The sequence below is a fragment of the Pipra filicauda genome, unplaced genomic scaffold (assembly GCF_003945595.2).
Source record: "Pipra filicauda isolate LSUMZ 115617 unplaced genomic scaffold, ASM394559v2 scaffold35_size7292922_pilon, whole genome shotgun sequence".
In the NCBI taxonomy this organism is placed as follows: domain Eukaryota; kingdom Metazoa; phylum Chordata; class Aves; order Passeriformes; family Pipridae; genus Pipra; species Pipra filicauda.
Genome location: NW_024104487.1, coordinates 5,002,748 through 5,018,402, shown reverse-complemented (window position 1 = coordinate 5,018,402; position 15,655 = coordinate 5,002,748). Strand labels below are relative to the sequence as shown.

Sequence of the window (15,655 nt, the reverse complement as noted above, 5' to 3'; positions counted from 1 at the left end):
TCCACCACCTCTCTGGACAACCTGTTCTAGAGTGTTTCACCATCTTCACTGTAAAAAACCCACTTTTCTTGTATCTAATCAAAACCAATCCTCCTCAGTTTAAAACCATTTCTCCTTGCCATTTCACAACAGGCCCTGATAAAAAAATCCAAGTGTGATAATGGTATAATGAACTTAAAATATATTTATTACTGGAAAAGCATACAGAAATAATTTCTTTCTACCCCAAGTCACTGACTCACAATCCACTTCAGTTTTCCTGTCATGCAGAAAGAACACTGACTCCTCAACTTCCTCTTCAAGCTGCTCCCTGTGACCGGAGCCCTCCCCACTTGGAGAAGCCACACCTTTTCAGGCAAACACAGCTGCTCTATTAAATAACCACAAATCACACAAATCTAAGAGTGTGACTTTTTTCTTTAAATGCCACTTTTCCACTCCAGGACTTCAGTGGGCCTCATGAGCAACCAAACTTAAGAAGGTCATTATGTATTTTTGTGTTTAGAAATTAATTTTTGCTACTAAAGAACCACATAGATGACTTAAAAATTATTGTTCGTATTCTCCTGAAGATCTTCTATGGAAACATACTAGACAACTGAAGTCAAGACATTAAAGAAAGCCATATTTACAAAAAGGTTCCAACAAAAATATCCAAATTTTAGTCATATACTATTAATTCAGAGTATTATCTCTGATGTCTTCTGAAAATGCAAGATCAGGTACTTAATGCTGTGTTTATCTCCAGTGTGTTGTATTTCAAAGAACAGAAGTTGTTGTAGAGACTAGAACTATTTTCCTGACCCTTTAGTAGCACTTGAGCTTCTATAACAGCTTCTGGGAATAGGAGTAGCTTCATAGCTCCGATGCGTATCTGTCAAATACCATGACGCTGAATATTTTCATAAATTTTTCACTGGCAGTAGGGCAATCTCTTACAGTTAGCATTCACATCTACCAGAGCAGTTTGCTAGACTTCAATCAAAGGAAAAACCACTGCATCCCACACAACATTTCAAGTTTCATCTCATGTTCATAAGCACGCCCATATCAGCTAGTTCCCAACAATTTCATGGTTACTGGCAATCTCTGTAAGCAACAGGCACAATTCCCCATAAATATTTTCTTCAAGGTAAATGTGCCTCCACTATTCCTCCTCGTTCTTTTATCACTCTTTCCCTTCAAGAAGCTAGAATGAACACAAGATTGCTTTCATTTCCTATTCCAGTCTTTGTAACGTGTTTCAGCTCTTCCTTATTCCTGAAAGTGTCTTTCTCCTAATATACACAAATTTTTCCCCTTTCTCATTCAGATCACTCATAAAGGCCCAGTTTTACAGTAGAAGCTTTAAACACTAATTTATGTCAGTCAAAAGTCTTCTCTAGCCATTGTTACTTATTCAACAATAAAACAAAACCATGATGGAAAAAATAATTGTCTTTTAAAAGTCTCACAAATGGTGATCTCTGATGTATTTAATCTTTTTAGCTTTTTGTGTGCAGCAAAATACATTGCTAGTACTAGATGAGCAAATGTCCAAATATCAAATAGTACCTTAGTTGAAATTAGGAAGAAATATTTATTTCAGGACATGACATTAGTTCTCCAGCCAAGATTAAAGGTGTATAGAAGAGAAAACTTGAATAACAACTGATACAATTTCTATCTGCTTAACATGAATAGAACATGAATATTACCTTGGTTTCAGATTAATAGGTCTGAAAAAAATACATAAAATATTTAACATATTGAAGTGAATCACAATAGTTACAATAAAACAACAGACACAGTACTGACAGATAAAAAACAGTGGTCATCTGCAAACTGAAAATGGAAATATCTAAAGGTAATACAGAAGCGGCACAGCTTGGAACTATGCAAAATGTGAACAAAATGTCAGTGTGGACAGTGGTGAGGACAAGCAGTAACTATTTCAATTAACCTAGAGAAAACATTTAATTTGTGATGACACAATGTTATAAATATGTTTTGTTAAAACAACTTGGAAAAAGTGGGTAAAGGTTTAGAGTCTAATGAAACACTAACTCAGTCTAGGCAGAGTGACAAATTTTTGGCATAGAATCATAGAATCATAGAATAGATTAGGTTGGAAAAGACCTCCAAGATCATCACGCTGTCCTTCAAGAAGCTGTTGCAAGACTGAGCTGTTTCCTCTGACAGAACACACTACATCTCTTCAAGCATCACGCTGAGTAAGCAGACGTGAAAGTAGATAAGTCCATGAAAGCAGTCTACAGTAAAATACTATCCTATTATTCCTGTGATTTGGGAATGAGAGGAAATAGGGTGGATGAGGTAACTTTCCAATTGCTACAGGAAGGTACAGAGAAAGACTTTGGCAGTGAGTGCCAGCATTAATGTAAAACAAGGGGGGAGAAATGTGGAGAGGAATCACAGAACACCACTACTGAGTAGAAACATTTATTAGTAACTTGGGATGCTTACAAGTGGAAAAAGATCACTAATAAAATCCCAGCCAAGCTGTTCTAGAAGCAGGCACAGAACTCAACTGTACTAGCCAGACAGGGCTACATATTTGTATCAATTTTTGATTGTATTTTGAAAGTATTAAGAGACTGAAACAGCAATAAAGTCAGAGCAACAATTTAATTTCATGTGCCTCTACCTTTATTCATATTGAGCATATTTTTGAACAGTTGACTGAACCAGCATGAAGGAAATGGCTTGTATTTGTACTTGATGTACAAATGTAGAGAACGAATAAAGGAATACCTTCCAGAATCCTTAATTACATAGGCTACTTCAGAAGAAAATCAATATTAACCATAATTTCAATGACAAGGTCAAGGTGTTAATAGTTCTGTAAAAGCACTGAAAGCACAATAAACAATTAACAAAGCTAGGACTTCATCCATTCTGGGACAGAAATGAAATTCACTTGTACCAAAGACCCTACTTCACAAGTAAGCATTAAATAATTTATCTGCTTCACTAATTTTTGCCAAGCATTAAACAGTTCTTGAAGAATAAAGAATAGAAGAGTGAAATGCAGAACAAACAAGTTGAGGAGACAGATTCAAGAGTAACTCTCACTCCCAACCTTCCAAATGTCTCCTTTGCACTGGAAATGATTGCAGCTGGAAACCACCTCAAAACAAATTCTCTGGGTGCTACTGAAACAACGCTATAATACGAGAGACTATATGAGACCTTCCCAATAAGACCAGAACTCATCTAAATCAACATTCTTATTGGAAAATACTTGGGTTTTACTCCAACTGCTAATTTAGATTGAACTGGTGGCCACAAAGCTACACTTCTTATGCCACTTGTTGCACAGAAGTATCTTCATCCAGTCTGTGTAAGCAACACATGCATCATTAAAGAACAAAACCCATCTAACCCACCTCAGTAAAGAAAATCATGTCCTAATAGTCAGGGCCTTTGAACAATAGATTTCACACAAATTGCTTTATTTCTTTAATTTCTAAGACAATAACAAACATAAATTCAGCAAACTAGAAAAATTTAACTCCACTAGAATGTTTTTAACATTTCTGATATTTAAAAGGTTATGCTACAAACTCCATAGAACGTTTTATTTAATAGTGCTTGATTTATCCATTACTTGGATAAGGATTTTATCCCAAAATAGTAACAATTATATTAAACATAGAACATCCTGAGTTGAATGGGACCCATGGGATCATCAAAGTCCAACTCCCGAGCCTGCACAGGACAACCCCAAGATTTACATCATGTACCTGAGAGAATACTTATGTATATAATGTATGCATATTGCATACTTTCCAAAAAGAAGTGCACCTGTCTTTTCTGAGTATTCATTTGGCAAGGAAACACTCTGGCTTGATCAAATTTAGCAAACGGTTTAGCTCTCATTTCCTTGTAAAAACTTGTTCCTCTGATAATGATTTAAGTATCAGTTGCTTTGAAGTCTCTCCTCAGCAAGGTAAACCACCAACAAAGGCATGTGCAAGCAAGTACATCAGACTGTCCTTCTGAACTATCTACTCAATTCCTTTCAGCCACAGATGGGTTGATATTTACAAGAGCCCTGCTTTCAGAATAGCCCTGAGAAGTCTTCCATCAATTTTAATCCTGTAGTGATTTCAAAAAAAAAGGAACTGGCAAAAGAAACTCCACAACAGTAGTGTCAGCATTTAATATACATTGTGTTAACAACCTAGGTTCTCTACTAGTGCATTCAACACTGTTACTGTTTTCACTATTCTCTCTCTCAATATATAATAAAATCTGAGCTTTCAGAAAACAGAATCTTCCGATAAAGATGTAGGTATTTTTACAACTGTAATCAGCCAAGGTACATGAAAAATTAATATGGAACAGAAAACTGGAACATAATTCATGGAAGTGAAAATGGCACTATTTTTCAAGTAGCAGCTGACTCAGCATTTTGCAAAAACAAAGATCCCATACAAGCACCTAGACTTAGCCCTGAAGAAAATGAGGCCTTAGAATTATGTCTTTTCTATACTCATTGACTTTAGGATACAGCAAATTAGTCAAATCCATCCTTTTGAAAAGTAAATAATTCACACTGCAAGTAAACAGATAATAGAGACAGCTTCTGACAATGCCCAAAATTAAATGCCAAAATATGTATTTTATTCCATTCATCAAACTGTTCAAATAATTCTTCACTTATGTGAAGAGCAAAAGAAGTGGAATACTCATCTCCTATCAATTTTCTGCAGGCAGGATGCAATGCAATTCTTTTCTAAATTCTGCTTTCAGTTTCTCTGTCAAAAAACCCTCATGTCTTTAAAATGTCAAAGTTTATCTGAAGGACAAAGAATCATCATATCTTCTTCTGTCTCTGCTCCGCATTTTCAACTGAAGACCTTTTCAACTGAAAGATTCATTTCAAGTTTCTAACTAAGTTTTCCCAGCACTTCCTGATTACTGAAAACAAAGGCTTTAGCAATTTAATCCATAAAGAAAATAATGAAGGAACTGAACACTTAATAACAACATTCATCAGTAAAAACTACATCATAGGTGATGTACTTATCTGCAACATGGCCTCTACAGATGTGTTTAGTGACAACATATTTATACATTATTTATTTTTATTTTTTTTACTTAGAAGAAAAACCTTAATTCAGTGACTCACAGAGACCACAATTGCTTTAGAAGAAATTGTCTGAATCATTAATATTTCTGAGCCCATACTATTAGGCAATATGCTGTTGCATAACAAAGCTCCTTAAAGGATCCTCTTAAGAAAAATAGTCTCAGATTTCAGAACAAACATGATCATGCTCATGAACATACTAGGAAGTGTTCACATACTAGGGGTGACTTTTAAAAACTTACAACGAACACCCTAAACCGGAAGGTATGATAGTGGAAAAAAGATATACAAATAGGGAGAACAAAAAAATAAAGATATTTATAAAGTTACCCACTTTACACTGCTTATTATGACTGACATCCCTAGAAGTCAAACTCACCCCATTTTGTATTATAAGTAATGTGTCAGCAATATAGAACAACACTATCTGTTGTGCTGTTCTGACAAAGGTGATGACTATTTCCACTTAAAACAATAATTTGTAAACTTCTAGCCATCTCAAGACACTAAAAAGGGTACAGACTGGGGATGGGGTGACTTCCAATGAAAGAATACACACAGCAATGAAACACAAAATAAAGGTTCAGTAGAAAAGGCACAGAAGGGGGTAGAGGGGAGTGAGTGCACCAGCACATCAGTTTGATCTTCTCCATTTCCCGTGCTTTAGTTTGCATCCCAGATTGGTCTTGGGGGAGGTAAACCAAATTCCTTTCAAACTATACTTAACTGGAAGACTGTGCTTCCAGAGCACACCTGCCACATGACAATTGTTAACTTATGTGCCCTCCATGGGATCAGAGTACTGTAGTCCAAAAATAAACCTCTCGAAGCATTTATAAGAACTTCCAGTCCTCAGCATTAAATCTTTCCTTTACATATCTACGCCCACTGCACCACATGCTTGCTAATATACATATGGCCTGATCTCATTAAGAGTAACAAACAGCACGTTATATTTTAAAAAGACAGTTGGAACATTTAGAAAAAAGAGGTGATTTACACAAGGTATTCACAATCGCAATACAGCTTTTGGAAGAACATAAACTGGTGACACTGTGGGAAAAAATAAGATGTATTTGGAGTATGTGGCAGATGTAAAAAAAATCTGCTAGCTAGCACAGACAGTGCATTATATGAAAAGCTGAAAAGGCAAACCTTTTAGCATCCAGTATTTTTTCATTTAAAGTTTGGTTATAAAATGCTAACCAGACTTAATAATCAAAACAAATATTCTCTCTATAAAGGATGAATATGTTTGTTGAACAACCTGAAAAAATATCTTCCTAGGCATTTTTATTTTTTAATACCTGATTGAGTCAATCAGTGCCCTGGAGGGGGAGGAAAAGAAAAAAAAAAGGCAAACTTCTTCTGTAACTAAGTGAAAAGTCACAGATTGAAAGCATAACAGGGAATGGCTATGTACACATCACTGTCACTACTAAAAGGACTTGCTCAGACATGTCTCTTCTCCTCCTGCTCTGGATCAGGGTAAAGAAACTCATTCAGAGTTTAACGGGTTAACACAATTGGCTTTACAGGTGATACCATTTAATTTCAAAAATGTATGCAGAAAAAAACTATAAAGTATTCTCATACATACCAACATGTACAAAACCTGGCCACTCTGCTTGCTTGACAAATACAGTACATTGCAACTGACACTAAGAACTAAAAGTCAGGCTTGGTTTCTTTCCAAACAGATGGTTAATCAAAGAACATAGGTTTGTGATAGTGATTTATGTTTTAGAAAATTGTCTAAAGTAGCACCCATAGTAGACTCCTGTAACAGTTTTTTTCTGTGCATTGCAGTGATTAGACAAACATTAAGATGTCTGTGGCTGTCCGTTATTTCTAATTGTTTAGGACAATGATGCTTCTTCATGAATCACTCAGTGCTGCATTTATTGTAAATATCTTTATACCTGAGACTTAACACAGGCATGAATATTATTTAACTTTTAGCCTCTACATATTGAGAATGCATATAAATGCACATAAATGTATAAAAATTCTCTTTCAAAAAAATATTAAATCCTCACAGAAATGTCAAACCACCGAACATGGGAAAATTTCACAAGGACTAGTCATAAGGATGAAGAGAGAGGAAAGAATACTACAGCATTGTTCTTGCGATACAACCAGAAGTATAAATTCCAAAACTGAAATTTCCTCAACCAGCATATTTAATGCACTTCCCCCCCCCCCGCCCAAGAAATCACGAGAAAGGAGATGAGTTAGTACGAACCGTAAGTCCTTCCCAAACCACTACACCTGCCCAAAAATCTTGAAGTGACAGGTTCAACGGTGGGGTTGGGCCTTTCCCCCTCTCTGCAAATATTCCTCTATCCATAAACATGGACGAATATAGGTGTGTCAGACTTAAGTCTGAAGAAAGAAATCAGCGTTTTATTCCCTCAACTGCGAAAGCAGTTTGATAAATGGATGCCAGGACACCCGCAGTACCTCGCAGCTGGTGCCGAACGCCGACCCACCAGAGTACCAGCTCTGCCCGTCCCACGCCGTGGGACATCACCGGCGAAGCGGAACCGGGACGGACCCGCCCTCCCGTCACATTTCACCGGAGCCGGCAGCACTTCCCGCCCCTTCCCACCGCCTCCACCTTCTTTGATTAGGGAAAAGTTTGAAGTTCACACCCCCTCACCTCCCCGAATCCCGCCAGTTCGAGGAGAGGAAGGCGAGGCTGCATCTCCTCACCCTAAAAAGCAAGCAGAGCCAGAGAGACGCTTCGCCTCGCTAAAGATAACGCAAAGGATAAAGCAAGAGACAAAGCAAACATCCCCCGAGCAGCACCGCCGCCCTCGGGAGCGGAGTTCCCCTCACCAGGGGCGCTGACGCGAGACCTGCCGACACCGCCACGGGAACGACGAAATCAAGATGGCGGCAGTCCGCCGGCAGGGCTGAGACTACACCTCCCAGCATGCCCTGTGGCACTATCGAGGGGAAGCAGCGCCTCGCTTACGGCTCCGCGGTGCTGGACTACACCTCCCGTGGGGCGCCGCGCGGCTGGCGGGGCGGGGCTGGTGAGTGGTGGCTCGGAGTGCCCGCCTCCCCTAAAATGGCGGCGGCGGCGGCGCGCTGAGCGGGCGCGCGCTCGCCCCTCCTCCCCTCAGCGTCCCGGTGTTGTGGCTCTGGCCGCGGGCGGGGTCTGCGGGGCCTCGCTGAGGGGAGTCTGGGGCTGCGAGCCTGGTCGCCGGCCGGTCGCTGGCAGCTCGCTGGCAGGGGTGGGCGGCGCTCGACGGCGGCACCCGCTCAGGTAGAGCCCGGCGCTCCCGTCCCTTCGGCAGGAGGAGGAGGAGGAGGCTGCTGTGGGCGGGGGCCGCTCCGGCTCTTTCCCAGCTCGGCGGTGGCTGCGGCTCCGGGCTCCATGTCGGACAACCAGAGCTGGAATTCCTCCGGCTCCGAGGAGGACCCTGAGACCGAGCTCGGGTTGCCCATTGAGCTCTGCGGGGTGCTCAGCAAGGTAAGCCGCCTCTACCCCCTTCCCGCAGCCCGGCGCTCCCCCATCCCCGCTCCCCTCCTCGCTGTCAGCCCCAGGGAGTGAGGCCGAGGGGCCGTGCGGGGGGGGGGGGCTGTGCGGCTCCGCGGGCGGCGCTGGCACGGCCGAGGCAGCCGCCACCTGACGGCGTAGCCGCTGCCAGGCAGAGCTGTGCCGGCGCCCGCGCCCCCTCCCTCGGCCCCGCCGCCCCCCGCGCCCGGAGCAGCCCATCCTTCCCCGGGGACAGCTGCGGTCCCGGCCGGCCCCCAGCTCGCCGCCCGTCCGCTGCGGGGCCCCGCGGAGCCGGGCCGAGAGGGCGTCTCCCCGCGCCTCGGGCTCCCGGCCTGGGTGTCGGGGCACCCCGGGAGCTCCCGCAGGCACCGTGGTGGCCCGGGAGCGGGCATGGCTTTCAGTGGCAGGGCAATAAAGAAATACTCCTGCAGCAAGAGATAACGGGAGGAACGGAAAAGGAAAATGGCCCTACAGCTTGTTTCCCCTTTTAAAAATAGCCGGTTTTTTTTTCCTCTTTTATCGCTGAAAATAAGGTGATATCCAAGTATGTGTCGGGTTGTACCGGGAAATCTTATTTTTAGAAGTACTTTGAAGTTGAATATTAAATTACTAAGTTTGACCACTTCTTTTTTTTTTTTAAATTACGGAAAGTATATTCAGAATAATGTTTAGAATTAAAGCACTACGTCTTGCATTTTTTTCCCTGCCCTTCATGATAAGGCTGGGCACAAGCCAACGTAGGAGATATAAGTTACAGGATACGGAGATCTTAAACTGGCCCTGGATGCAGAGAAAGCAGGTCACACTCTGCTTGTTGTGAGGGACTCTGAACTACTTCCATCCTGAGAATGGATATGGATGGATATGCTTCCATCCTTCCAGAGATAAGAAGAATGGTTAGGAGAAAAGAAGGATCTCTGCTTGCATTTGTAAGATCTTCTTATTTAACAGTGGATGGCAGAGGGAGGATGAGATGGCTGTTACAGCAGTTACAATGTGAGATTTTTTGATTGGTGTAGTTTTGCTATTTTGTTTGGGGTTTTTTTCATTGCAAAGGTTTTCTTTGGTAAGACGCTTCCATCATTAGAAGGGATGTAATCTGTGAGATTTAATTCATTTTTGTGTTAGCAAATTAAAAATTAAGTCCAGGTACTGTTTCTGGCATAGAAGGTGAAGCCATGGCTTCAGACATTCTGTAGCTTAGGTATGTGCAAACTTTTTGCTTTTGTAGATGAACATGCTGAGTGTAGCAAACACTGACTTTCCTGTGAGGAATTTAATCTGAATAGTCAAGTGTGGCGAAACCTGTTGCAATGAGTATGTTTGAGGGATGAGGTTACCTTTTGTTAGTTGATACCTCAGTAATAATTGAGACAAACTAATTGAAATGAAATGGTAGCATGCTGAACTTTCTACTAAGGAAATATCTATTTTTATTAACTTACTTAAGTTCTAAAATCAAAGAAATAAGCTGCAGTTTGCTATGTACTTAGTGTTTCAGTAGTTCTGCCTTTCGCTAAAGAGAAAAGCTTTGAAGGAAATGGAGTAATTTGGTAAGAGAAACTTGTTAGAAGTACGTCCTGCTGGTGTTTTGAAATGTTTTGAAACTCTAGGCTTTTTTTCCATTTTGTTTCCTGCTAACGATTTTAAGGTGGATATGAAGAAAGAACTTCAGCGTGGAAGAGTACTTCTTGAACATCTAGTTTTTCTAGATGCTTGGAAAAACAGTGGTCACTTCTCAGCCAAAACCTCGTGTTTACCCAAGTATGCTTTAAGGAGTCTCTTAATTCATGGCACACTTGAATTGCAACAGCAAGCTTCGATTGCAACAGCAGATGCAAGATTGACTGCTATATTTGTCTCTCTTAACTTTTTCGAAAAAGAAAAGGTGCATTCCCTTGCTTTTTTGCCGAAGACAACTTTGGGCTCTGTCTTTCACCTCTTAGGAGGAGTTGGAAACATAAGAGATAGGAAAAGAGGAAGGCAGGAAATAATATACCTCCATAGCTTGTACTACCAGTTCATGTACTGACACAGCTGAAGCTTTCTTTAAGTAATGCTGAACTTAGCAATTAGTTGTATTAAGAGATGAAAAATGGCTTTATATTTGGAGAGCAAATCGAGGTCTTGCCCACATTTGAAAATCGTTAGGAATTTCTCAGAGGTAATTTTTTTCTTTAGACCTCATCGTCTGATAATTAGAGTTAACATGTAGTTATAGAATATGTGTTAACTAATAAGTGTAGTATAATGTGGAAATAAGGCGGTTGGTTGATTTTTATCCCCTCCTCATTTTTATATTACAAAATGATGAATAATGGTTGGATTTAAATGCTAATAAGAGCTTACTTTTCTGAGCTTTTTGTCAAAGAACACTCGTCATAATCAAAGTAATGCTTGCATCATAAGATTGTTTTCAATGCTTTGGTTCTGTTTTTATCAAATTTGTAATATTTTTACTGTGATTGAAGACTAAGCCCAGTGTATTGTCAGAATTATAGGATAGTCCTGATTTTCTATCAATATGATATGATTCTACGAAATGCAGTTGGGAAGATGTTGCAAAGATAAGATTAATAATCAGAACTTTTAGTCACTTCTTACTACATCTCTCTAGAATTAATCCAGAATTTGTTCCTGAAAAATTGGTTTTATTCCATGTGTGAATGTGAAGTCCCTAGAAAAATCTGAACAGCAAAAGCATGATTGAATGTCTGCTGATAAGCAAGTATCTTCTTTGTGAAAGTGGTTAGAATTAAAACCTAAAGCAGTATTAAATTGATAAAAACCTGATTCCTCTAGGCACAATAGTTATTTACTGTATCATGAGATAATGGCATGATTTTATTTCTATGAAGAGAACTTTATATGACATTTTATATAAAATTTATTTCATGTTCCCTTTAAGTCTTTTGACCTAACTCCCAATTTTATATCAGGTACCTAAATTCTCTTTAGTAGTTAATTTTGATTTTCTCCCTCCCCCAGTTTCCTCAATTTGTACTATTATCTTTATTGTAACTGGCCTTGGCAATGCAGTTGCAGTCAAGACATCTGTCTCTATATTGGCTCTTTGGGACAACTGAGTTTTTGTACCTTTAGGAGTTTGTAAAATTATTCTAGGAGCTCTGAGTAGAAAAAAGTCCTCAGTTGGGAAGAACTTGTAAAAATAAGTTGCTTTTTTCTGAACATGCTCAAAAACCTGAAAAATATCCATTTTACTTCCTTTTATTGTTATGTTTCTATTAGCTGATCTTTGGACATTTTTTTTACAGTGGACCAACTACATTCATGGGTGGCAGGATCGATGGGTAGTTCTGAAAAGCAACACACTCAGTTATTACAAGTCTGAAGATGAAACTGAGTATGGCTGCAGAGGCTCTATCTGTCTGAGCAAGGCTGTGATTACAGTGAGTACTATTTCATTATTGCCATTATTTCATGTTTTGAGGCGTTATATGTTTGTATTTGGTGAAAGGAAATATGGGTATGGCTAATTCTCTTAGGTCATCTACTTATGACAGTGAGTGGAACACTGTGAAGCAGGGCAAGGAGTTGCTAATAAGAAAACAAGCGGTTCTCATTTGTGGCTTCAGTGAGCAGCATTTTGTTTCTTACATTAGAGGTTTTTGTGGATAGAGATACTGTTTGCCTCTGAAGGCTGCAACATTTTTTCCCAGACCCCAGACCAACTTCCCAGAGGAGGTGCCATCTTTCACAGTCTTTGCACTAGAGAGAGAAGGTTTGACTGTACTTTCTGAATATGACTCTGTAGAATGTTTCCAAAGGGAAAATTTCTTCTAAAACGTGCTTGCTCTGAACAAGTTTGTGTGTTGCTGTAAAAGAAGGTTCAGAATACACTGATAAGAATAAAGAGCCTACATATAAATGAGCACAAGTCATATGAGGATTGGCTGAGGGAGCTGGGATTGTTTAGCCTGAGAAAAGGAGGCTCAGGGGGTACCTTATTGCCCTCTACAATTACCTGAAAGGAGGTTTTAGTCAAGTCTAGTTTGCCAGATAACAAGTTACAGGACGAGAGTAAATGGTCTCAAGTTGTACCATGGGAGGTTTAGATTAGATATCAGGAAAAATGGCTTCAGAGAAAGCGTTATAAAACATTGGAACAGGGTGTCCAGGGAAGTGGTGGAGTCACTGACCCTGGTAGTGTTAAAAAAACCTGTGGATATGATGGAACTTGAGGACATGGTTTAATGGTGAATGTGGTGGTCGTGCTGGGTTGATGGTTGGACTCGATATTAGAGGTCTTTTCCAATCTTTACAATAGTATAAAATCTCATAAAGGTGAATTTGTCTTAGATAAAGAAAAAAAATTTGCTTTTTTGGCTTTCAGAATTATGGATATGCATTATGACTAATGCTTGTCAAAAAGCATACTGTAGCTTTTCTGCAGTACCATTAAATAGTCAGTCCAGTTATGTGATTTAGGTAAAAAGAGCTGGACTTCTGTCTAGCACACAAATTCCTAGAGTAATAGTGTTAAATCTTACTATTTATATTCTTATTCCACCAAATATGTGGGGTTTTTTTCAAACTGAATTAAAGATGACAAATGAGAAGTATTCTCTTTCTTAGTAATAATCAGCTAACAACTAGAATTTTAATAAACACATCTTGGTTTGAAAAAAAAAAACCTGTATTGATAACATCAACCATATGCATTTTGGAAAAAAAGCTTGTGAAGGAAAGGAGAAGTTTACATATATATGTCTGACAGGTATCATAGTCATCTATAAATTGAAACAGATCACCTAATGTATTTTAAAACTGTTTTATAAACTGCTTAAACTTTTTAAACTTGCTCAAGATGTTGCTTAATCAGGAATTTATCATACATAACAACAGTCTCTAGGAGTTCTGACTTAGCCTCTGCTCAGGACTTCCAAAAAGTTTTCAAGTTCGCTAGCAAGAGGCTTAGCATGCCAACCAGGAAGAGACAGGAAGGTACTGGCAAGGATGTTGATGAAAGAACATCTGGAAGCACACTGTAGAGCACATCTCAGCATCCTGAATTCCACTTGTGGTGGTGGAGTGAGAGGTTATAGTGATGCTGCCATTTCTGCTGGAATGTTTTGATACATTGCAGTTTGTAAAGGGAAGTTGGTGAGCATGTATTCTGACTAGTAATTATGTAACACTGGAACGTCTTACAGGTAATTTTTAACTCTTCTGTCTGGCATTTGTTACACCTGGTAACTTGGAATTGAATTGTTGCATTCGGTTTTCAGTTCTTGAACTTCTTGACTACATTGAGAAAGAATTAAAAGTGTCCACAATTTTAAAAGTTAATCTGATATTTTAGTTGTTCCATTTTCGTTCAAGTTCATGCTTTGTGAGTGGTATTTGACAGTCTAATTGCTTGACTGTAGTTTGAGATGGCATCCCTGAAAGCTAGTAAATTCCTCTTAATTATTTCTAATTGCAATTAAAATTATTGTTGTCTAAATTTTAAAGGTCCAGGAATACCATTGGATCATGTCTCTAGGATGTAGAAATATTCTTTCGAAACTGTCCTGTGATTATTCTGTCTCTTAGTTTTTCAGAATTCATACTTCTAAGTCAGAGTTTTAGCATGAATGCTTCTGGCTTGATAGTTTTGTATCAAATTGAATTTTTTTTTTAACCTAAGTTTTCAATTGAAAATTGCTTATACTTAAATGTAAATTTTTAAAATATTCTTCCTGAGGTAGATAGTTAATCTTTATTCTGTGTCCTTGTAATGTCTTTACTAACTGTAAGCTTTCTAGCATGTATTTAAATGCATAGAACACCAAGCTGCTAAAGTCAGTGTTGAGATGACAATATGTGACAACTACCATTGCGGTCAGTGGAACTTACTCTTTACTGCGTGGCTTGTGATTACTTTGGTAGGGAAGGGAAGTCAGGTTTCTTACTGGTTTAATGTAAGTTGAACTGATTTGATGTAGTTGGGATCTTAATCTTTAATATTTTTCATCAATCTTTCACTATACTGTAAGTTCAGTTTCCCTTGATCTTGCTATCCAGAGACAGGTGTAGTAACTACTTTTATCCTAACCTGGTGTATTTCAGGAAGTCTTCCTTCAGTACCATGCAGGACATGAGTGAAATGAGATGTTGTTCGTGGCTGTAATGTTTCTTTGTAGGTGGTTGGAGTTTCATGAAGCTTTCTTTTAGGCACTCAGATTAGGTATGCATGTTTGAATCCAGGGGGAATGTAATGATTTTCTGTGCATAGTTAATTCTACTCCTATTACAGAATGTCCATGTTTTGTTGATGTATAAGCGTAAGTTTGGAAAGCTGCTGTCACTGAGTAGTCTTACTGTACTTCCAGCAATGAAGATCAGTCTAATTCTAAGTCATAATATTAATTGAGACATGAATCTTGTATGCAGAAACCCACAGTTGTTTCTCCTCTTGTTTTATCATTTGTATTGCATTGGTTAGGGATTGATAGATAATTCTACAGGGATATTTTGTAAGACACTCATCTCACCCCTCTATTTGATGAAAGGCAGACTAATTAAATTAGCTTTTTTGGGTGTTTCAAGTGCAGAATTATATTGTCATACCTCCAGAACAGGTATGGTCTTGTGACAGTAGTCTTTAATTGAATGAAAAATATGGGATCTGGTTGGACTACTTGCTATATTAACTCCTGGGGCTCAAAAGGGCTGATTTTTCTGGAATAAAGCACTAAAGGATGAATATTTATTGTATACTCACTGGATTACCTCAAGTAATGAACCGTCAAGAACTGGCCGTGTGAACTAGGTTTGTGGAAGGACAATGAAAGTCATTATATGATGTTGAGTTGCTTTTATCCAGCTAAGAAAAAACATCTCAAAGGTGTTTAGTTGGTTTATAAAAGGGTAGAAGCTGAAACTCAAGTTAAAAGTTCTGCTATGTAGTCAATGGATGAGAGGAAATTATGGGTGTTATAAAAAGTTGATATATGGACAAATTTAAGCTTTGTTGTATTAATCTCAGCCTACTAAGTAACTTTGGTAGGTGGTTGTCAGTGCCAGATGGTCTTTATTAAAGACAC

General features: G+C 39.1%; 2 protein-coding genes across 8 annotated transcripts in view; one reads left to right on the top strand and one right to left on the bottom strand.

Annotated features, from left to right (window-relative positions):
• Window positions 1–7,991, bottom strand: part of POLK (DNA polymerase kappa) — a 33,626-nt gene extending 25,635 nt beyond the window's left edge. The window contains exon 1 of one of the 6 annotated variants that reach the window (XM_027710028.2): window positions 7,940–7,991. The gene's annotated coding sequence lies outside the window, so the exon portion shown is untranslated. Of the gene's footprint in view, window positions 1–7,343; window positions 7,499–7,561; window positions 7,653–7,760 lie in introns of those variants that run through there. The other 5 variants (XM_039384555.1, XM_027710025.2, XM_027710027.2 and 2 more) reach the window with 5 other exon arrangements.
• The window catches only part of CERT1 (ceramide transporter 1), a 78,724-nt gene continuing 70,951 nt past the window's right edge, over window positions 7,883–15,655 (top strand). For both annotated transcript variants that reach the window (XM_027710035.2, XM_027710034.2), the window contains exons 1-2: window positions 7,883–8,579; window positions 11,882–12,016. In XM_027710035.2, the coding sequence (XP_027565836.1) occupies window positions 8,484–8,579; window positions 11,882–12,016 (231 nt within the window). In that variant the 5' untranslated portion in view covers window positions 7,883–8,483. The remainder of the gene's footprint in view (window positions 8,580–11,881; window positions 12,017–15,655) is intronic.